Source organism: Microtus pennsylvanicus, chromosome 4, assembly GCF_037038515.1.
Source record: "Microtus pennsylvanicus isolate mMicPen1 chromosome 4, mMicPen1.hap1, whole genome shotgun sequence".
Taxonomy (NCBI): domain Eukaryota; kingdom Metazoa; phylum Chordata; class Mammalia; order Rodentia; family Cricetidae; genus Microtus; species Microtus pennsylvanicus.
The window spans coordinates 58,696,994-58,722,086 of NC_134582.1; the positions used below are offsets into that span (position 1 = coordinate 58,696,994).

Below are 25,093 nucleotides of genomic sequence, written 5' to 3' on the forward strand. Positions count from 1 at the left end.
TAGTCTTTTTTTAAAGACTTTACTTATTTTTATATTTTTACTGTGACTGTCTATACCCATTTTCTTTCTTTCTTAAGCACCTATACACATTGTTACATATTTAAAGTTATTTTGTTTTGCTTTGGTTTGGTTTGTTGGTCTGGACTGATATTACTGTGTACTTGTAGGGTTCTCTAACCACATGAGCTAACCTTTAAACTGTTAAGTAGCCGCTAGGCCATCAGCAGTGGTATTCTGGCTGTTGGCTCCATCCCCTCCTCAGCTCTGTGACAACTGAGCCTTAAGCGCAGCAGGCCTATCTGAGAGACATATTCAACTGTGAGCTGTGTTTAATCAAGGGCTGCATTCATCTGCACCATGTCTAAGAGTTTGGTGCCCACACTGTGGCAGGTATTCTACTTAGGTTGCTGTTTCTAGTTAGTGTGCCAGCTGCTCCAGTGCTTTGCTGCACAGGAGTGCCTCTTAAAGGAGCTGCAATTGTTTTTGTTTGCTTGTTTGTCTCAGCTTTCTCAGGCCTTATGTGAAAATTTGGACTTCATGTTGGGCACCATCTGTAGCTGGCATTTTCTTTGGACCATGAACAGCTCCCAGATAAAGACAAAGAGACTTATTTTAACTATAAGTGCTCAAACTTAGCTTAGACTTGTCTCCTTTTTTTAACTTAATTTAACTTTTTTTATTCATCTATCTTTTACCTCTGGGCTTCATACCTTTCTTATATTTTGTATATTTCACTTTCCTGCTTCCTCTGTATCTGTCTGACTGGCCCCTGGCATCTTCCTATTGTGTCCTTTTCTTTCTTCCCAGAGGATAAATTCCTTGTCCAACTTACTCTCCCTTCCTGGAAGTCTCACCTGTACCTCCTCCCTTGATATTGGCTATTCAGTTTTTTTTAATTAGGCCAATTTGGTGCCCTAGGCAGGAAAGATAAAAACAGCAACATTATTAACATAATTAAACAAATGTAACACATCTTTGCATAGTTAAACACATATTCTGAAACACTGCAGTGTGTCAGTGATACAGCTACTCAGAAAGGTGATGCAGGAGGATAACAAATTCAGGCCCTGCCAAGGCTGCAAACTTAGTTGCAGGGTTAGTTAAAGAACAGCTTGGGAAACATACTTAGACCCTTTCTCCAAATTTAATAAAACTCTAAAGATGGGGAGCTGGTAATGTAGCTCAGTCTAGAGTGGTTGCCTAAACCACCATAGTGTGTGTAAAACTCTAGGTTTAATTGCAACACTATGAAAATGACTGAATGAGTGGAACCTTTAATTTTATCTTAAAAATATTATACCTTGATAAAATGGTCATTCTTCCTCTCAAATTTGTCACTTTGTCTTCTCTTCTTTGTTTCAATGTTGCGTTTAAATACCACCAACTATTCAGTGCTCTCCTAATTGATCTCACTGTCTTGTTAATCCACATACCAAGGCATTTATAGATCAGACCTGCCATTTGCATTCCAAAGATTCACCTTTCCATGGCATCGATCAAGTCGTTAGTCTTTGGCTTTTCCATCCCATTAGATGGGAGTCTTCCAAATAGTGGTGTGGTGCTATGCCCAGTACTTTGGTCTGTGTCTAGAAAGTCACTGTGCTCCATCTTTGCAAGGTTCTCCTACAGAGAATGTGAGGTGGCTTTGCCATAAGTGGCTGTTGTTTATCCCTGATAGCCAGCGTTTGTGTCAGTTCATCACATTTTTGCAGAGGGCTGAGGTCAGTGCAGGCTCTTTGATTGTTGGTTTAGTCTCTGTGAGCCCCTATGAGAGACTCATAACAATAGGAGGGAGCAAGAGCTGTCTCTGACCTTTTCATTGGCTTTTGGGACACTCTTCCTCATACTGAGTCACCTTGCTTATTGTTACTACAAAGGGAGGTTCTTAGTCTTACTGTAACCCAATATGCCATGTTGTGTTGATATCCATGGAGGACTGCCCCTTTATGAATAGAAAAGGAAAAGGAGTGAATGGGGTAAGGGGCAGAGGAGAGGTGTGGGGAGGAGAGCCTGGAAGGGGAGGAAGGATGAGAAAACTGTAGTCAGGATGTAAAACAAATGCATTTATTTAGAAGTGAATGTCAGTTTGTAAACGTCAGTAACTTACATTATCATTGTGATATACAATGCAATCTTTGAGTTTTTTATTGTTTTTGTTGAGCTATATTTTTTTTCTGTGCTCCCCTTCCTTTCTCTCCCCTTCCCTTCTACCCTCTCCCATGGTCCCATGCTCCCAATTTACTCAGGAGATCTTGTCTTTTTCTACTTCCCGTGTAGATTAGATCCATTTATGATGTATGTCTCTCTTAGGGTCCTCTTTGTTATCTAAATTCTCTGGGTTTGTGATTTGTAAGCTGCAGAGGTTATACTTGCACTAGAATTTAGGAGGCTTTCGTAATACTTTACAGCACAAACAACACTCCTACACACACAAAAATGATATCTAAGGACCACAAGCTTAGAATAAACATGACCATATTGCTTGCTGGCTGCCTTGACACTTAGAAAAAGAAAAACAAAAACAAAACCACTGGTATTCTAAAACCTTAAAAGACAGAAATACATCTCCCAAACGAATCACTGAGGCATGCTTTGCTAGAGGCTAAGTGCATAGGTGTGGGTGAGTTAAAGGGTCAGATAGAGGCAGTGAAGCTGGCAGAGCTAAAAAGTAAGCATCAGTGTGACAGAAAAGAGGCTTTGGGAGGGTCTGTCAGACAGAATCCAAACTAGTCACTGCAGAAGCACAGCATCTGCCAGCCTGGTGTGGTATGTCAAGAGAGGAAAGCAGTGAATGCTATTTCGGGCACGAGCACCTCTGACCTCTCCACTCTTTGTGGTGACATGACACCAATGTCAGCAAGTATATGGAGCTGAACAGGTTCATAGTGATCATGTGCCCAGAAATCAAAAGCAGGGAGTTTGTCTGGATGGGACAAATTACTTCAGAGCAAGGTAAAAATAATTGTATCAGAAAACATTGTTACAAAAAAAACCTAAATTGAAATTCTATCCTTATATGAACCAATTATACCAAAAATATATTCAAAGGTCTTTGTATATGGAGGTCTTCTATCTACTGTAGAATATATTTCTGTGTAGTTTGGGCCAATGAGGACACGTGTGTACACGTATGTGAATATAGACACATGTGAAGACACACTGATGTACATGTGAAGACACACTGATGTACATGTGAAGACACACTGATGCACATGTGAAGACACACTGCTGTACATGTGAAGACACACTGATGCACATGTGAAGACACACTGATGTACATGTGAAGACACACTGATGTACCTGTGAAAACACACTGATGTACATGTGAAGACACACTGATGTACATGTGAAGACACACTGATGTACATGTGAAGACACACTGATGTACATGTGAAGACACACTAATGTACATGTGAAGACTGATGTACCTGTGAAGACACACTGATGTACATGTGAAGACACACTGATGTACATGTGAAGACACACTGATGTACCTGTGAAGACTGATGTACCTGTGAAGACACACTGATGTACATGTGAAGACACACTGATATACCTGTGAAGACACACTGATGTACCTGTGAAGACTGATGTACCTGTGAAGACACACTGATGTACATGTGAAGACACACTGATGTACATGTGAAGACACACTGATGTACCTGTGAAGACACACTGATGTACATGTGAAGACACACTGATGTACATGTGAAGACTGATGTACCTGTGAAGACACACTGATGTACATGTGAAGACACACTGATGTACATGTGAAGACACACTGATGTACATGTGAAGACACACTGATGCACATGTGAAGACACTGATGTACATGTGAAGACACACTGATGTACATGTGAAGACACACTGATGTACATGTGAAGACACACTGATGCACATGTGAAGACACTGATGTACATGTGAAGACACACTGATGTACATGTGAAGACACACTGATGTACATGTGAAGACACACTGATGCACATGTGAAGACACACTGATGCACATGTGAAGACACACTGATGTACATGTGAAGACACACTGATGCACATGTGAAGACACACTGAGGTACATGTGAAGACACACTGATGTACATGTGAAGACTGATGTACCTGTGAAGACACACTGATGTACATGTGAAGACACACTGATGCACATGTGAAGACACACTGATGTACATGTGAAGACACACTGATGCACATGTGAAGACACACTGATGTACATGTGAAGAGACACTCATGCACATGTGAAGACACACTGATGTACATGTGAAGACACACTGATGTACATGTGAAGACACACTGATGTACATGTGAAGACACACTGATGTACATGTGAGGACACACTGATGTACATGTGAAGACACACTGATGTACTTGTGAAGACACACTGATGTACATGTGAAGACACACTGGTGTACCTGTGAAGACACACTGATGTACATGTGAAGACACACTGATGTACATGTGAAGACACACTGATGTACATGTGAGGACACACTGATGTACATGTGAAGACACACTGATGTACATGTGAACACACACTGATGTACATGTGAAGACACACTGATGATGTACATGTGAAGACTGATGCACACGTGAAGACACACTGATGTACATGTGAAGACACACTGATGCACATGTGAAGACACACTGATGTACCTGTGAAGACACACTGATGATGTACATGTGAAGACTGATGCACACGTGAAGACACACTGATGTACATGTGAAGACACACTGATGTACATGTGAAAACACACTGATGTACATGTGAAGACACACTGATGTACATGTGAAGACACACTAATGTACATGTGAAGACACACTGATGCACATGTGAAGACACACTGATGCACATGTGAAGACACACTGATGTACATGCAAATGATCTTTTATGACTTCAAACTAATCTTTTTTATCATTGTTTTTTAGTTTTTTTGATTCATGTACAATTCTTAGAAATAAATTCCCTCTTGGACACGCATTTCCAATTGCTTTGACCCTTTATCCAATTTTATTTTATTATTAGATGTTCTCTTTGTTGGAAATAATTTCTGTACCCTACATATTTCATTTCTTCCCCTCCACACGTCTCATGAGGGTAGGGAGCGGTCTGTTTTACTTGCTGATTGATAGGCACACAGCATGTAGTTAAGTGCTTAGTCTAGTAACTGGAAGGCATTCACAGAACATTACTTAAAGTTTTCAGTTGCAAATTAAGTTAGATCATCAAAAAAATACTCTGGATTCTAGATAGGAGATACTTAAAAGATGCTATTGGATAGGACATGGGTCTCTAAAACAGAACACCAGATAGAGCTGAAGGTATCATTGGTCAAGCAATAGAGTTCAGAGAGCAGAATAAGTTATGCCTGGGAGTGGGAAAGTGAAAAGACAAGGGGAACCTAGACATACTGTCTGGTCAGGTATTCATGGGGTCTGAATGTAGCCATATCCTGCAAATAGTTCAAAATGTAGGCCTGAGCAAAGGTCTCCCTCACGGACTTAGGCTTAGAGATCCTTGCTGAAAATCAGTGGACTCTGACAAAAGCAGAGATACAACTTGGCAAGGGCATTATAGAGAATGGAGACTTCTAGAAAAACAAAATGGAAGGAAGAGAGTTGCTCATTATTCCAGAAGACGTAGAGTATCTGATCCAAATCTCAAGGGGGCATGGAGAGAACTGCTGCTTACAAAATTCAAGATTTATTTATTTCATGTTATATATATATATATATATATATATATATATATATATATATATATAACACAAAGAATTCCTAAAAATGACCATTGTTGACAAATGGGTTTGTTGCAAATGGAAATAAAAATATTAACTGTGCATCTTACATATAAAGCAATGTAGTACCAGTAACGTTTATCTTCTAACTATAACATTAAAACCATAACATCCTACATTCATAACCAATGTGCTAAGTCAGATGTTTCACATAAACAGAGGAAACAATACTTATTAAAGTAGGAACATTAGCCAAGAGCTCAGGTCTGAATGTCCACCTAACACACACTCAGGCTTAAACAGTGTGCTTTAAATTCATCACCAGATTATTTATTTTTTGACCATTGTGTGAGTCCTCATACATGTTCCTTTTAAAATTTAATTTCACATTAGTATAAAAATCATTATCCCTCAGTAATTCAGTCTTTACTGTATTGATGGTTTTCTAATTACCTTAGTTTGACTGCTTCGTAATTAATGTATTTGAAGTACCAAAAATGGGTGGGTGATTCTTACACCCAGTTTGAATTACAATAATCTATAAGCTTTTTTCCAATGTGTGGAAATTAAGCTCTCAGTTACACAGTCCTATCAAGATCCACAATCCCCACTGGAGTATGTTTATTGTGTGAACCTCGTGTTCATCAAAGGTAGCTGTGAAAAGATCCATTCTGTAGAGTGACATTAGGAGGGATTGTGTTCCGTTCTGCTTACTCAGCCATGCTGGCACACCTGTCTCTAATTTTGAAACTACCAAAGATTACTTCACAGCATCAGAGCTCAAATAACATCGTTAGTCAGGATTTCCTACCTGTTCAGGAAAAAGAAATGAAAAGATTAACATTGTCTGTCATCTCTGGGTTTTGCATTTTTCACATATCTGTCCACTGAATGAGTTTTTCTTGTCAGTAGTAAGAATTCTCAGAGTCACACTAAGTGAGTGCTGCCATAAATAAGTCATGTCTGGGAGCCACCATTACCTCATAAGCCATCTCCCTGGTTCAAAAGGTAGTTTTCAATCAGTAGAGTCCAGCTTCAGATAAAATGATGGCTTTATCGATATTTTGAGGCTTTCACAATGTACATTCTAATAAAGAAAAAAAACATACAGTATTACTGGGATAAATCACCTCTTCTCCCTAAAATGTAGTGAGCATTAATGTTAAAAATACCCACTGTTACCGAAAGATTTCTGTGATGAGAAATTCTGCATTTGACACAAAAAAACTACCAGCTAAAATGACTTGCAGTCTATTTTTCTCAATCTCAAAGGAATTATCTTTAAAATCTTTACTTTGGCCAATATAGCAAGACCTGACCTACATAGCAAGATTTATTTATTTAAGTGCAGAAACTTGATCAATCACTAAGGAGCAAATTGTAACATATGTGTTGGAAACTGCTAGCAATTCAAATTCATGTGCACGCAGGAGACTTACTTTTGGCAACTGTGCACTCTGCCAGTTTCTTCCTGAGAGACAGCCATCAACTATAATTTGGTTGAGGTTTGTGCTAAAATATTTATTTTGTATTTTTGAAGCCAATGAGTCTTAAATTTTTGTTTCACACATACACACATACAAACACACAATTCAAAAAACATTGTTATTATTTTGGACTTTTAGCTCTTACGTTTTGTGTATTTTATACAGACCTATCATATATATAAGAAGCAGAATAAATTCTTAACTACATGATCTACACAGTATATAATTTTAATAAGTATACAAAGTAATAGATTTCCATGTGGTATTTTCATGCATGTTTACTTTGGGGACACATCCTCCTCCCTTCCCCCCATGTCCTTGACCCCTCCCCAGCGTTCTGACTGTAGTACTTTCTTTTCTATGTTTATGGAGGTTAATATCTAAAATATGTAAGGAACTGAAAAAAGATTAAAATATAAAAATAACTTTCAACATATTAGCCAATAATTTTCAGAAAAATAGAAATACAATGGCTGATAAACAACTTTAAAAGTGCTTGTCATCCTTAGGTATTAAGGAAGTAGAATTAAAATTTCTTTGAGCTGGGAGGTGTTGGTACACACCTTTAATCCCAGCACTATAAATGGTACCATTTATTATGATGAGATGCTTGAAATTAATTACTTTAAATATAAAATACACTGACTCTCAAAACCCTGATATGAGCCATATCTCAAAACTGACTCCTCCTACTTGAAATGTTGCACTCTTTGATTGGCAGTTCCTTGTTTCTTTTCTCCCCAATCCTCATACGCCCTCTGACCATCACGCTACCTCCATTTTCTTAAAGCAGTGTTAATAGTTTCTACTTATATCAAGATATGTTATTGCTCATGAAATCATGTATGTAGGTGTGTTTAAATAACTCTATAGAAAAAATATCAGATAAAAAAACTCAAAAGGTTTGGTGAATCTCTGGATGTTGCTATCCTCCAAAAAGTTTGGTTTCTTAGATCAGAAATAAATATAATCAGCCTGGCGGTGGTGACACACACCTTTAATCCCAGCACTCGGGAAGCAGAGGCAAGCGGATCTCTGTGAGTTCGAGGCCAGCCTGGTCTATAGAGCTAGTTCCAGGACAGGCACCAAAGCTACAGAGCAACCTTGTCTCAAAAAAACAAAACAAAACAAAAGCATAAAAGAAAAAGAATTACATATAATCAATTCTTATCACACGATATGAAGTTCATCCAAATGTGGCTTTCAATAGTGTCTGTCTGTGTTGCGTGGGGAGAATTTTGCAGTCTTGGCATCGTAACCATTTAAAGCCCTAAAGTGGAGAAAAGAACATGGAATCCCTCTAAGTGCTTGCAAGCCATCAATTTCGGAGTATTGGCCTATTTGAGCCAGGTGAGAGTTTGTAAGGTTGAACTTAGTTGATGTCATCAAATGCCTCCCATCATCCTCCATTACATGTTTAGTCATTAGCAGTGCAGATGGCTTCTTGTCGATTGAAGAACATTTTCAGTAGCGCTCTGGTTCTCTCTTAACCTCACTGGAAACTCTGCAATGTACACAGTTCTGGAATGCCTTCAACTGTGAAAAGAGAAGCTTTTAGAAGGGAGAAGTATTTCCAGTGGCTTGGACATGAAGCAAGGGAGGAATTTAAATTATGTATTTTAAGTAAAAATGTTCTATCATGCAAACTGCAAAGAACATATAGGGACACTAGAAATCTGCAATCAGCTTTTAGAAAATGGGGGAAAAGTGGAGCCTGCATTATGCCTGCGAGTTTACGGCTCTGTAGCAAAAACATCATATGTGGCTTAATTCAAGGTTCTTTGTTTACAAAAGGTGAATCAATAATGCCTTCCTCTTTACACACCCCATGATGTTCTAAAAATATGGTTCCTTGTTCTAGAAGAAGAGTTTTGCAAATTCCATGGTGATATATATAAAAACAGTGACAAGGAAACACAGATAAGGTGTGACTTATACTGACTCCACCCCCAATCTAACTGGTGTATTCTGCTTGTCTTTATAGACAAAGTTGTCATCAAATTAAAGAACACTTGGTAAATACATGAAATTAAATATAAAATTCTGGAAGTCATGAAAGAGGAAGTTAATCTAGTGTTACCTTTTCAAGGCCACATTTATTTATTTAAGAAAGAAAGGAAAAAAGGAAGGAAGGAAGGAAGGAAGGAAGGAAGGAAGGAAGGAAGGAAGGAGAAAGAAAGAGAGAGAGAGAGAGAAAGAAAGAAAGAAAGAAAGAAAGAAAGAAAGAAAGAAAGAAAGAAAGAAAGAAAGAAGAAAAACCTGTTGTTGGACCCTTAGAAGGAATCAATTAACTTTCAGTTAAAGAGAGAATTTGTCTGTGGAAGGTACTAAGTAAAAATGTCCTTATGTGTCTGAGGGTATTAGGACTCTGTCCGTGTGGTCCATCAAGGAACCCTAAAACAACTGCATACCTCAATATGACTCTGGCCAGTTTCTGGGTGGAACGGAGAAGTTCAAAGGACATGTCATGGCCTGACAGCTGATAGTTAAGTCCCTTCTCCAGCCCACCCCAATCTTGCCCTTCTTGGAAAAGTAAACGCCCATCCACTTATAAGTCCATTTTGCACATGAAATGTAAATGTACATTCAACTTGAAGGTAGGAGGGAGATATAAACAGATGGTGCCAGAGTCTAACGGTAAAGGTAAATGAAAATACTGCTTTTTCCATTGAATATTTTTAATCAAAATATGTGTTTGTGAAAGAGAGAGAAGAGAGGTCAGGAGAGGAGAGGGAAGGGGAGGAGAGGCGAGGGAAGGGGAGGAGAGGGGAGGGGAGGGGAGGGGAGGGGAGGGGAGGGGAGGGGAGGGGAGAGGAGAGGAGAGGAGAGGAGAGGAGAGGAGAGGAGAGGAGAGGAGAGGAGAGGAGAGGAGAGGAGAGGAGAGGAGAGGAGAGGAGAGGAGAGGAGAGGAGAGGAGAGGGGTGTATGAATTGTCTTGATCATTGCTTGTGGTCATTCAATTGTTGTTCCTTATTTTTATGTATTACACGTTTTGAAATATTTCTAATAAAAAGAGGGTTAATCATTTTTCTTGTAGATTAACTAAATGTATTTCACATGCACCTTTGTAGCATGTTAATATGGCCCTCTTTTGAAAACAGCCTTCATAGGCACTCTGGGTGTACTGGTAGTTATGGAAGTGCTGAGCACTCACTATTAAAATATTAATTATTTGAAGATCATGACAAAGATAAAACATGACTCCAGGGCATCTGTACCTTTAATGTCACTAAAATATTCTCTCTTTGAAAATGATTATTTCTCAAGACAAAAACATGAATTAACTCCCATTAAACTTTCGTCCAAAAGACACTGCAGAACATATTTTATTGGCAGATTTGTATGTTTTATTTCTCTAGGTCTAGTGGATTGCCAAAACACTAACAATGCAAATCTTTGTTTGAATGCAAATAATCCCTAGAAAGTTGGCTTTGCTTATTAATGGAATTAATTTTATGCCTTCCCAGTACAGCCATAGCAGTTTGGAACAACAGTTAATAAAGAAAGAGTCAAAATTTTAAAATAGTACACTTAATAATACAAATTAATTCTATCTTACAAAGAAGGCATAAGGAAACAGTGCAAAAATAATGTCTCTTCTTTTACAAAACAAGAGCCTCTCTGGTGAGTGAATCTTCCTGTCTCAGGAGAGCAGTCACATTCCTAAAACTAGAAGCCCAGATTATTTACACCACATGAGTGGTAGAACTGAGGCTCACCTTCACAGGTACCCCAAGAACAGAGAACATCCTGGCGTCTTTGAGACTTCAATAGATAAGTCTTTGCAGAAGGAATATATTAGAGCAATCATTTCCATAACGCTTTGATGCAGTCACTTGGTGAGTTCAAAGTGAAATAAAGCTGTTAATCAGGTTACCAAGAAAGGATGTGGTGTCTCCTATGCTATTATCCTACAACTCATAACCTCACGGAGACTCTCAGATGGCTTCCCTAAAAACTAGTCAGATTCCATAGAGACCAGTTTAAGAATATAATACTTTTAGAGAAAATAGATGTATACATGAAAATTAATGTGACTGTATTACTTGATTTTCATTTTATAACAAAATCCCAAAGCTAGCATAAGATTATTTACCTCACACATGGACAGGATGGCTTGCACTCAAGTGCATATGTTGCTTTGGGCATATGATAGGATTGCCTGAGTCACAAGGAGTGAGAAAACAAGGCAAAATAAAGCCATTTACATCCTGAACCGTATAACAAAAGAGTAGCCAGGGAAGGGTGACCATGATCCTTGGGAATTCAACAACCAACTTCTTCAGCATGCAAACATCTTAGATCCATCTATTGATCCTCTGGTGAGCTTTGATAAGCTCAAGCTCGGGACATATATGCCACATTTATGTTAGTATGGAAGAATCACTGTGAACAGGTGGAGGATATATGGTCTGAACTTCTTGAGACCAGTGTATCAGACCTTATAGTATTTGATATTTTTTAATATTTGCATAGAATACTGATTGAATGTTTAAATTCTTAAATGGTTTTTAAAAATGTAAAATGATCAAAGTCCCCACTCACAAAATAAAAAAAAAATGCTAGCATCACTCAGCCACTCAGTTTTGAATTTCAAGGAGTTTTTTTTATTTGAGATTGCGTATAGATAGCTCTATGCCCATAAAGAGATGCTGGCACACCTACACAGGAAATGGTTTCACAGGAAGGACAGAAGGACTGATGAATCAAATATGAGATACACCAAGATCTTAATGATTTCAATCCCTCTGCCAAACCCAGTTTGCCCAATGACAACTGCTTGTATGCTCCTAACATTGATTCATTGATGAAGCTTGTTCACAACATCACTGTTATTAGACAATTGCCTGAGTATATTTAAAAGTCTCAGTTATCAGAGGTGAGGCTCATGATCCCATATTCTTTTCTACAGACAGCCAGAGTCTGAAACCTACCTTCTCTGGGTGATTTTCCATTAGCAAAAATTAAAATTATTAAACTACAACTGCCAGCTGGAGAGTCAGGAGAGTAGAGCTGTCGGCCTTCCTCTTTTCTTAACTTGACAGTTTCTTCCAAAAAATACTATTCTAAGGTAATACATCCTCCTATGGGTTCTGTAGTTCAAATGGCAAGCTTTGAAGTTGCAGCCCAACATTCTAATTGTTTACCAATTTAGATCATCCATGTTTTCATTAGAAAAATTTCAGAGAATCATTTTGTTATTTTTAAAAATAGTCATACTTAGTAAATAGATTACAGCAAAATTCAAAATTCATATTGTATAATATTTTTTCCATTTCTTCTCTCTTATTTTTTACTTTGAAAGTCAGTCAATAGTATTACAGTACCATTTAGATTGGGAAGTCATAAAGTTTCAATTCTTTCTTTAATCTTATTGGAAATAAAGATAAAAGTTGTAGATCATGTAGCCCTTACCTATGGCTGAGTGGAACGGATTCATTTGAGCTGAGTCCATTGCTCTGCACAGGAACAGAATCATGCCAAGTTTTCATCCTAGGAAAGATGAGCAACCAATATAATATAAGCTCATATAGAGAACAATGTTATTCCTCATTTCCCTTTTGTAGCACCTGGAAAAGATCTGACAGTTATATGATCTACTCAAGGTCTACTTTACTCCAATTTAAAGCCATGCAAAACACTCCTGATTATGAAAAATCCACTCCTAATATTTAATAGAAATCAATTGATAGAAATATTCCTTGTTGAAAGTGAAAGAAGTCTAGGGATACGGCTTGGTGGTGAAAACCTTGTCTTGATCACTGAAGATCATTCCTGATATGGAAGAGTGAAGAGAAGAAACATCAAAAGAAATATAGATAATACATGTGGAGCCAGGAGGTGGTGGTGCATGCCTTGAATCCCTATACTCGGGAAGGAGAGGCAGGAGAATCTCTGTGAATTTGAGGCCAGTCTAATCTACAGAGTGAGTTCCAGGAAAGCCAAGGGTATACAGAAAAAACCCTGTCTCAAAAAAAAAATCAAATAATGATGATGATGATAAGGCAATTGAAATTAAACTATTCATATTGAATATATTTTAGACTTTATAAACTCATAAAGAGAAATTCAATATATTTGGTTATTTAAAATATACCATTTATTACAAAGTTAGTTTCTTATTCCCTTACAACATTTTCAATGGGATAAAGGTAGTTTCACGGACATTGGTGAATGTGTATGCAGACATAAGAACGAAAAACTAAAGAACCCCGGTGTTTACTTAGATCTTTGTCAGGCTCCTGTAATGGTAGCAACAGGCCTAGTGTATAGGTGGTACTCACTCAACAGGCCTAGGTCGTACTCACTCAACAGACTTAGTGCAGAGGTAGTACTCAATAAAAATTGATGTTTTTCAACCATAAAATAAAAATGGAATAAGAGAAAAGGGAAGAATCAGAGAAGGAAATAAGGAAAAAATGTAAGGCGGGAAGAGGAGAGGAAGTGAACAAGCAAAACAAAAGATCGGATTTTGTTGAATATGTATAATCTTCCACTGTAATCTTTCTGTGAATTTTCAGTCCTGCATGTGGCTTCAAGTTGTTTACTAGTAATTAAAAGCCACCCTCTCTCCCAGTCACTTCCCCAGTATCAGGAGAGAAATGTTAAGCATAGATCCCAGGTCCATGCTCCTACTTCTCCATACAATGAAACCCTGTTCCCCCAGCCTGACTCCAGGCAGACTTGGGTACCACCATTGTCCCTCACCCATCTGTGCCTTTGACTTCTCAGTCATCTCCCATGCAGCATCTGCTCTATTACAGCCCACTCGTTCACTTAAGAAGTGGCCCTGGGCCTCATCAGTTTATAGTATTGTGAGGCATTCCTTTTCTCAAGGGTGAATAGGATTCCACTGTGTGTGTGTCCCTTGTTTTCTCTGGCCAATCACTTGCCAGTGGTTCTTTAGGAGACTTCTACCCTCTTAGTGCTTGTTGCTTGAAGCATTCTCCATCATTTTTAATTCATTTGGAAACTGTCAGGTTTTCTGTCGATAGCCTGTCCACATTGTTGCCTGGCTCTTTATCATTATCATTATTACTATTAATATTTATCAAAGGTGAAAAATATGCACATGAACTTAATGTTCACTGTATGGACTTTTCTTACTTAGTGCAACTGTGTGTCTGGCATTGAGTGTTTGCAGGGTGAAGTACCACAGAAACGTCACAGTGATGGAATGCTGTTTCATTACAGGATGAAGCTACTCCCGCTGACAAACAGTGCAAGCCTGAGGCAGCCCAGGCCACCTACTCAACATCTAGTGTTCCAGGCTCACAGGAGGTATTGTACATCAATGGCAATGGGACCTACAGTTACCATAGTTACCGAGGGCTAGGAGGAGGACTGCTAAACCTGAATGACACTTCTAGTAGTGGTGAGTCTTCACAGCAGATTGCATTCTGCGCGTTCTTTTGGGGCTGGTTTATTTTCTAAACCTGAAAGAAGAAAATGGTTAAACTGTTATAAGGACTAGTCAGTGACAGGGGGTGAAAACAAGGCTATTTGAAAACACAACATTCGTCTCTCTGCCTAGATACCTCTCTATATTGTTACAGCTTCTGTAAGCAGCAGCAGCATTGTTCAGTTGAATGACTGCTGTTTGATATTGCAAAAAAATTCAAGTAGAATAAGAGCAGTTTTTCACAAGTAGCGATTCCCTCTGCCTCTGGTGTTATAAGGTACAGTTTGTCAAGAATGATTCAGTAGTTCATAGAGCCTTGTAATTTAAGAGAATTTAAAGCATTTGGAACTTTATGGAATGTGCACGATTTTACTAAAAACCCATGGACTAAAACAACAAGCAGAAGCCACCATGCCTCCTCAGCTGTAGATTAGCAACAATGACGATCTCTCACCAGTGAGCGATGCCTCGAGCCAGCTCATGTTTGCTCATGCTTTCAGAATTCCTTGCATCTGTGTGTCACAGCATCTCTCAATGAATCAGAGATGAAAATGTTTGATATAGAAATAAGTAACTCTTGATTCCCTAATAACCTCTGGCAGTGGGCTTCTGGTTGGTGCAGAAAAGTTTCTGGAGTCCTTTTGCAGGCCAGATCTAGAAAGCCTGGGCTAAGTTTAGTTGAGTCTTGCCCGCCCCAGCTACATGATGTCAAGTGGAGATGTTCCAAACTGGAAAGTTATTAGTTATTTGTACTAGAAAAGGTGAATAAGTCATTGACACATTCTTTAAAATTAAAAACATAATGTGCTTAGTTTAATATTGTGCAACTATTAAAACAGTTTGTACAATGATGGTTAGCAGTCACTAAAACAGGAGGGGGTAAACAGTTTGTACAATGATGGTTAGCATTCGCCCAATCCTACTTCCGGTTTTCAGGCTGTGCACCCCCATCACAATGCCCCCTAAGCCATAGCAGGGAGTAGGAAGTCATGTTTTGAGCTGAGTCCTTAGTTGTGTCTTCTTCTTTGCATCCTTGCAGTCATGGTTCTCTTTGTTCCCCATTGTTCACTGCAAGGACAGGATCCTTTGATCAAGGCTGAGAGTTATCTTTTTCTGTGGGTGCAAATGCTTTGCTTTGAGGTGTGACCTTGTCGATGGCTTGATATCTCTGCTTTTATTATTCACAACATTGTTCTTGGTCTCTGTTGATGTTCCTTGTTTGAAAGTTAATGTCACCAAATTCTAGTTATTTCTATAATATCTGCAAAAGAAAATGCTAACTTGGAATCCCTTGGTAGTAGTAATGAAATAAAAAGAAATGAACCAAACAAAACTTCAGTATGTAATGACATGTGAAACTAAAATAAACTGAGATGGTTTTATTCCTATACAACAAGAATCATTTATCTATGCTCCATAAATGGCTAAATTGTGTTATGGGACAATACAACAGGAAAATATGAAGCCTCTTGCTATTAGTTAATTAAGAACCTCAAGACATGGATGACAGAGAAGCAGCCCACTGTGCTACTGGACTTCACAAGTTCTGTCCTATATTATGATATTTGTCTGAATTAAGAGGCTGTTATTAAAAATACAGAGAGATCCTCATGGGAGAACTGTATTGTGTACAAAGACCAAGAAGGAAACCTCACAAGATTTCAGAAGGATGTTGCTGCTGTAGCTGTTGTTGCTGTTTTGAGACAAGACCAGTCAGGTAGTTGAACTTTACCTTAGAATTGTAACTCAGTAAAGTTTTTCTTACATTTCATCTGATTCTCAAAAGAGAACACATTGTCTTTCAAATAAAAACAAAGAAAAGTAAAACAAAACTAAAGTCAAGTCTGGACAGATGATGTAACCAGTGAATTTTCCTATGTGTGTTTTTTTTTAACTGTTGTTGGAAGAAATAGCATTGTTTCACTCTCCTGCCTCAGATCAAGCCTCCTGAGTTTCTTTCACCTGATGCTTCCTCTCTAACGTGAATTGTTGCTCACCCTTTAAGTCTATGACTTGGAACTCCTAGGTGTAGTCGTATACCCTCAGAAAACTCTTAAATTTCTCCTGATATATATATCACACAGTGAGTGTGTGTGCATGCACACACACACACACACACACACACACACACACACAATCACCTTGGTGTCTATCCCTCAGTCATTATTGATGTTCAAATGCCACATCAGAATTCTAGAGAAGATGCCAAGCATGCAGCTGCATAAGTGGTAGGAATGCAGCTTTCACAAATTGATAGTTTGAGTGCAGATATGACAATATTATATTGAGAAATTTTTGATACTTGTCTCTTCTCCTTCCCCATAAAAACCTTCAATTTTATATAATAATAGAGACGGGAAGGAGCTAGAGGATCCCTTGACAGCAACCTCTCCCTATCAGGATCTCTCTGACTTTTTAATAACAATATTCCCATTGGCCTGTGGTATCAGCGTGAAGGGCAGACCTCATGAAGTCTGGGAGCAGAGTGGCTTGGGAAGAGCCCTTCATTTCTCTTGCTTCTTTGCCACCAGTGTCTTACACCTCCATTTTCATGTGGTGTAGCTTCCCCCATCTTAGCTTCTTGAAGGCTATGAAATAAGAGGCAGGCATAGGCAATTAGGGGGCTAGCTTATGATAAAATCATGTAGCTATGGGACAGTTTGGCTCATACATTCCTTAACTTTTGTATGATGAGATAAAGGACACTTAAGAAGACCACAAAAAATAATTTCCAAGCCCTGAAGACTGCCTGTGTGCTGTTGAGAAAGCACATCATGAGATTAACCTACTGGTTGATTGTAGTTTGGTTTTGTTTTATTTTTCACTCTTTGAGGGCCTGGCATCCAGTTCCCAAATAATGACTTCTTCTTCCTTATGAATGCCTGGCCTTAGCTGGGCTCATTTACAGACAGTTTTCTAACTCAAATTATCCTGTTTCTCTTTAACTACATTTTGTATCTGGGATTTTTGCCTTTCCTTTTTACTCTGCGGCTGGCTGTGTGACTGCCCCACGGTGTCCTCCTCTCACCTTTCTCATTTCTTTTTCCTCCTGAGTCTAGATTTCTTTCTGTGTATCCTCTCTTCTGATTTATCCCTTTCCTGCCTAGCTATTGGCCATTCAGCTCTTTATTAGACCAACCAGGTGTTTTAGGCAAGCAAAGTAACATAGCTTTATAGAGTTAAACAAAGTAACATAAAAGAATGCAGCACACCTTTACTTCATTAAACAAATATTCCACATTATAAATTAATGTAACATTAATGTAACTAATAAATTAATGTAACATTAATGTAACTAATATTCTGCCACAGTTAACCTATTATGGTTTGTAACACTTTGCAAATTAGATAACTCTCTTTGAGCTATGGCTTTGGACTGAGTTTTAGTTCAACTTAACAGCTAAAACATAAGAATGCCCTGTTTACACTGACACAAAAAAAAATCGCTCAAGTGTAGAAGGACTTTGGCACCCATTGACGGTGGTAGCCAGGGGAATGAATAACTGTAATAGAAAGGGATTCAAAATAGGTTTTCATTCTCCAAGAATCTAGAATTCCTTTAACACTAGTATTGTTTACTCCTGTCTTGGTTTTGTTCAGTTTTATTTCAAATGCAGAGAGACTGTTAAGTTGACTGGATACACAATTTCATTTATCTTGGGACTTGCCCCATAAATTCTGTGAATATAATTATTCTGACTTACAGAAGACCCAGTTTCAATTCCCAACACCCACATCAGGCAGCTCCCATCCACCTGTCATTTCAGCTCCTGGTGACCCAGTTCCCTCTTCCAAAATCTGTGGAAATAGCCCTTGCAATAAAAATAATGAAACCATTATATTTTAAGGCAGGCATTGTCTTGTTGAAATGTCAAAACATTTTTAATTCTATCTTACTCTACTGCCTAACTCATTGAACACTTTTGTTACATTTTTCCCTAAAAAAAATGTGTACTCTGAGAAAACAGAGCCTTCGTCTTGTCCATGATTTCATTCCTTTGAGTAAAGTCTGTAACATATTAAGTACCTAATCATTGGTTTGATTGGACTAATATTATTAAATAGAGTTTTGAAGTCAAAGACAAAGAGGTACAAAGACAATAATTTATGTATTTTGGATGCTAGGGGACAATGGTTTATATAATGCAAAAACAAAGGCTGGAGCTGCAAGGCTGCGGTAGAACATGTGCTTACTACACATGATTCCCTGCGTTTGATCCAGCACAGAAACCAGCAAAAAACAAAATAACGAGTAAGAAGAAAGCAAACCAGAAAAGAGGAAGATTTCAGTTGATTCATCCACGTGTAGGTCTACAGTGGTTTCAGTAGAGGTTTATAAACTCCTGTTTCATTTTTAATATAATAGCAATTTGGAAATCTGGCCTACGTTGGCGACTTCCTAGCAAGAAAATATTTCTGTGACCATTGCCAGAGTGCCCTTCAAATTTTCTGCTATCCAGCCCACCATTTGTTTAGAGCTGGCAAGCGCCTGCACCCAACAATCCAAATTTTCAAATTGGAGTATTATGAAATTGACAGCAGCTATAATTTGTACAAAGAGTGTATTCAAATTAACCAAATGAAAGGAGCAAGAAGCAGCCAGTCATCCTGTCATTATCCTTTCCATTGACATGGGACATTCTGTCAGGAAGATCACATCACACCATCCACAGAAGGCAATTGTGGCTCACCACACTTTTACCCATTGGACCCCTTAAGTCTCAATTATGTGCAAAAGGCATCATTTTCTTTTGGCTGTTTCCTCTCAACACACTCCATGGGGAGTAGTCTTTCCAATCTGTTCTTTAACTCTGATATAAAGCAGGCTGATATACAGACCAAAATCTAACAAGACCAAGTTGTGGTAATAATGAGCCGTAATAACATGTGTATGGTTATTCCTAGTCTGCCTGAATCCCTGCATCAATTAGCTTCCTTGTTTTGTTGTGACATGAATAGATGGGATTTCTACTTTAAGGGTCTTTTTGACCAACGCCTGTCACTAAGTCTAGGGCAGGTACGCCTTGGTCATAGGTGTACCTAGAGGTTATCACAGTAGTCATATGAGCCTGAAGCCTCATTTCTTATGTGGAGCTTTTCAGTCTAGCTCCTTAACCCCTCAGTTATCATAGGTGTTCTTGGGAGAAATAGTCAAAGGAGCCCTTCCATTCACCTACCCCTTTCACAGGTCGCTTACAGTTTTCCTTCAGCCCACTAAAGCAAGCTTTCCCTACCATGTTGTAGCAGTTGGTAGGTAGTTGATAAGTTCTCACTGACTGCACCAACTGTCAAATGTAAGATGGTTTCATCCTATAATGTTCTGGATTTTATGGACATGTTTGAATACCCTGATGATTATAATTTTGAAACATCCATGGTCTTGATACCTAGGACAGAACATTCTCATCACCTCGTGTCCTCAGCCTTCTCTATTTCCTGCCTCTCAGGCATTTGTTCATGATGCAATTTCCCTTCCCTCTTCCTCCCTTTGTCCCTGGAAGTGTTTTGTTCTGCACACTGCTCAAGGTAAAACTCATTAGTGGCTACCTTTTCTTCTGTAAATGTCTGCATCCTCATCCTTCTTTCTGAGCTACAGATTTTATATCTAACTTTTAACCAGACAGAATAGTCTAGCTATCCCAAAAGACCTAAAGCTAATAAAGGAAAAATGACTTCTTCCTCCCTATGTGTTCCATAAGACACTGCCTGTCTTGGAGCTGAGCTGATCTTGGGTACCTGTTACTTCCCTTGCACCTGACTCATGTCATCCTTTTGGTTTCTCGAAACGCCTTGTGGTATTTCCCCATCACTTCCCAGTTGAGTTCTCCTCTTGCATGTTCCCATATGCACCATGAAGATTTCCTGTGTCTTCACCCATTTGTTATGCATATTTTGCACAGAGAATAAGCATAGTTTGGAGACACAGAAGATGGCTTGTTCCTAACTTCCTTATGATCAGTGTCAGCTCATATTTGGGCTCAATGAATACTAAATGGATACATAAATCACGGATGCCTATGTAAAAACATTTTCCCAGTGAATCATTGTGCCTCCTTGGACATCTTGACTAATTCAAGTTAAGCACTGGAGTGATAGAAGATACGGATATTTTTCTTGTTCTTTTCGTGTGTGTGTGTGTGTGTGTGTTTTATGTGTGTTGGTATGCGTTAGTGCATGTGTGCATGTCTGCAGATGAGCATGTTCACATGAAGAACTCAGGACAGTCTAGGATGACATTCTTTAGGTTCAGTATTATTTTTCTGTTCTTGTGATAAAACACCATGACAGAGGCAACTGATAGAAAAAGGTTTTGTTTGATCTTGTGGTTCCAGGGGGATAAGAGTTTTTTGATATTGAGATGAGGAAGCATGGCAGACAGACAGACATGATAGCAGAACTGATAAGGAACATCTTCCATCTACAAGCAGGAAACAGTGAATTGTTTTGAAACACCAAATTGTCCCCAGTAACATATTGCTTGCACCAAGACTATGCCAACTAAACCTACACAATAGTGCCACCATCTGAGTATGAAGAATTCAAATGCCCAAGAATATGTGGACATCTCATTCAAACAACCACTGACTCTATCCAGCTTTTATTTGAATCCGAGTTCTCACACTGGTCTACAACTCAACAAGTAGCAAGTAAGCTGAGCTTGGTGATCAGTGAACCCCAGGAATTTAGCTGTATAGGATATTGAAGATCTGGGATTATATATGCACTTGACCACACTTGGTGTTTTCCAGGTGAGTTCTGGGGAATCTAGGTCAGATCCTCCATGCTATAAGGCAAGCATTTTGCTAAGTGAGCCATACTACCTGCTCTGAATTTATCTTCTTAATGATAGGCCTCTTTTTCTTAATACCAGGAAGAGTACAACATTGAAGGAAGAGAAACGTTTCATTTCAAATATTTCACAGCAATATTTTGAAATGCATCAATTCTACCTTAAAATATACTTGGCTTTTAAGCCTATAATTTAAGAAAATTGATTGCTCTATCCATCCAGGGGCTTGGGAAGTGCTCATGTGGCTTTATCTTCTACTCTTAATAAATTGTAATGGCTTGACAGTCACATGAGAGGAAGCAACGCTGACACACAGGGAGGGGCCTTCACCTCTTGCCACATATCAGCTGGTTGCCCTGCTGTGTGAGAATCACATGGAATCTGTCACAAAAGTTCTATAGATAACAATTTTACAGAGTAGTATTGCTACTTATTCACAGAAGCTGCATAATCCTCTCTTCAGGACACTGGCAGGTTCTTTACATATGGAAAGATGTTCAAGATAACATATTATGGGGAAAAGGTGACTTATGTGATCAAATTAGAATCCATGTAGTTGGGAGCCTGCAGTTACTCTAACTCTGTGGACTTCTTATTAAAATGCAACGAGTTTTCAAAGCAGAGCAAAATTTTATTTTATATTTTAAAGCAGGGGAGGCGGTTTGGTGAGTAAACATGAGATCTAAGTTAGAAGACCCAACATTCATGTAAAAAGCCAGAATACCTGTATTCTCAACACTAGGGAAGCAGAGACAACAGAATTCCTGGAGCTAGCTAGTCAGAAACAGTGAGCTCCAAGTTCAATGAGAGACTGTCTCAAAGAAGTAGGTAAAGAATGACAAAGAAAGATACTTAAGGTTAACCTCTTGCCTCTGATGCATGAAGATACTTGTTGAGACATATCTGCATACATATATACACAAACAAAACCAATGCATTATATTAGATTTTTTCCACTGATTCAACTTGTTGCACTTGTATTTATACACATGTGTACATACACATGCACTCACACAAGTACACACACAAATAAATTTTATTTATTTATTGTATATTTGGATGTTTGGTTTGCATGTGTATCTGTATACCACAAGTGTATCTGGTGCCAATGGTGGTCAGAAGTGGATTGTCTGAGACTAGAGTTACAGATGGTTCTGAGTCACCAATGGGGACCAAATCATGGTTCCTTGGGAAAGTAGCTAGTGCTCTTAACTACTGAGCCACCTCTTCAGCTCCCATTTTTATACTATTTTTTTTTGTTTTGGTTCTTTGAGATAGTCTGTATCGACACAGCCTGCAGGCACTGATCTTTCTTGATTGTTCTGTCTCCCAAGCACCAAAACACGGGTGTACGCATCCTCCCCAGTCAACTGTCTACAGTTAGTAAGCTCATGTCTCTAGTACAGTGGTTGATTCTCAGCCTTCCTAATGTTTCAAACCTTTAATACACTTCCTTATGTTGTGGTGACCCCAACCATAAAATCACTTTATTTTTATTGCTATGTCATAACTGTAATTTTGCTACTGTTATAAATCTAATGTAGCGGGCCAGTGGTGGGACACTCCTTTAGTCCCAGCATTTGGAAGGCAAAGGCAGGTGAATCTATGAGAGTTCAAGGCCAGCCTGGTCTACAAGAGCTAGTTTCAGGACTGGCTCCAAAGCTACAGAGAAACCCTGTCTTGAATAATAATAATAATAATAATAATAATAATAATAATAATAATAATAATAAATCTTATGTAAGTATTTTTGGAGATAGAGGTTTGCTAATGGGGTTACAACCCACAGGTTGAGAATCACTGCTAAAATGCATCCCTTTGACTACTTAATCGGGGCATTTTCATGATCCAAAGTACTCGTTCTATCTACATTGTCTTTTCTTTCCTTCAAATATGATTTTATCTAGATCTGTGGAATCCAGTATGACTCACTTGCCATAGGTGACTATTAAACCGAAATGCACTAGATAGAATGGAGTTCAGAATTCAGATCTCCCCAATATTTGGCTCCCTTTCAGCTATTCAGTAGCCAGAACTAATGAGAAGCTGTGCGCAAGAGCAGTGCCGCTGCCATAGGCATTTCTATCAGCCCTGCTGTTTCGCATGCTTAAGTTGGTACTGGGTGGCTGAGTTGCTGTGGAAACAGTGTTATGTATTGATTACAGCAGATCATATAGCTTTGATTCCTCGTGTAACATTCTTTCTCAATGAAATAAGTAAGTTTGTCTGACAAAGAAACTTCAGGGGTGATTCTTAGAAAGCTACAGTTTTGGAACCAGGGAGATGGCTCAGTGGGGAAGATGCCTGCTGGTAAGAGCTCAAGAATGTGAGATCAGATCCCCAGAACCCAGTAACAGTGCCTGGAAACCTAGCACTGGCGGAAGAGCACTGAGACAGGAGTGTCCGTGAAACTTGCTGGCCAACCATTCTAGACAAATCCATGAACTTTTTGATTATTTAAAGATCTTGTCTCAAAAAATAGAGAGATCAGTTGAAGGAAAAATAGGAAGATCAGAAGTGAGCCTGACATACACAAGTATGCACAAACATGTGCATATACACCTGCATGCACGCACACACACACACATGCAAATGTAGTTACTCCATACACAGATTTAAAAAGAAATCTGTGGTTCTAGCTCAAGTTGCCTTCCCTTTAAAAAGCTTTCTTGCATCTGGGAGTTCTGTGTAAAGCTAATTCCTACTAAATTAGAAACTTTGAGTGGAGCTAATTCCTAATGGAACATAGGTGTTTAAAAACATTTTGGCATAAACTTGAGTTACTTCAAAATTAGAAAACTCAAAACAGAACAAATATTAGGAAAATTCAGCTGTGGCAGAACAGATCAGATGCAAGTCCAAACTCAGTATTTGAAACTGAACCACACTCTTGGCACTTCATCTCATTCTCTCTCCAGCTTTCCCGTGTGGATCAAAACAATCACCTGGAAGTCAACTGAGACCGTGAATTATTTAGACAGTTTTGTGTTGCAACACCTAGAGATTTGGAAAGATGATGCTTAATATAAATTTTAATGACAAAACATGATGCTAGTAATTTGTTAGAAAATCAAAGAAATAAAATGAATTATCTGCAGAGTCCATGAAGCAACTTTCTAATAACCATGGGGCTTTCCCTGGGTTCCTGTAAGTCGGAGACCTCAGACCGGCTTTGAAAGAGGAGTGAGTGACCTGGGCTTTCCCTGACAATCCAGCCTGTGTAATTGGGTTTAGAGTTCAACAGTGAGCAGGCTCTTCCCAGGGCTCTTTCTGCAAAGCCCGATCTTTACTCCTGCACGGGAAAATGTATTTGTATGTGCTCCAAATGTCCTCTTGAGAATCCTTTGCTGTGCATTGCAGGAGACGGATGTAAGAAGCCTCCCTGAGCACTCTGGGGCTGCTTTCTTGAGCCTGCTAATAAACTGCACATGGCCTCTTCAGGAGACACGAGATCATTAAATGTGGTGTGGGCTGTCTTCCTTGCACAGTACCCTTTGAATGTTGACACATCCTCTGGGGATCTGTTTGTACAGACCAGTTCCATTTCACCTCTCCCTTTAGCTTCTGGCTTCTGGAAAAAGCTTCTGGGTGGGGGAGGAGTTCAGCTTGCTTTACTGTTCTAGGGCGTCCGTACCACTACCTTCTATAGGGAGGTATATGAACTGTGCTCT

General features: G+C 38.9%; 1 protein-coding gene across 7 annotated transcripts in view; it reads left to right on the forward strand.

Annotated features, from left to right (window-relative positions):
- The window catches only part of Nol4 (nucleolar protein 4), a 345,140-nt gene that overhangs the window by 302,528 nt on the left and 17,519 nt on the right, over positions 1–25,093 (forward strand). For all 7 annotated transcript variants that reach the window (XM_075969224.1, XM_075969225.1, XM_075969227.1 and 4 more), the window contains one exon: positions 14,425–14,605. In XM_075969224.1, the coding sequence (XP_075825339.1) occupies positions 14,425–14,605 (181 nt within the window). The remainder of the gene's footprint in view (positions 1–14,424; positions 14,606–25,093) is intronic.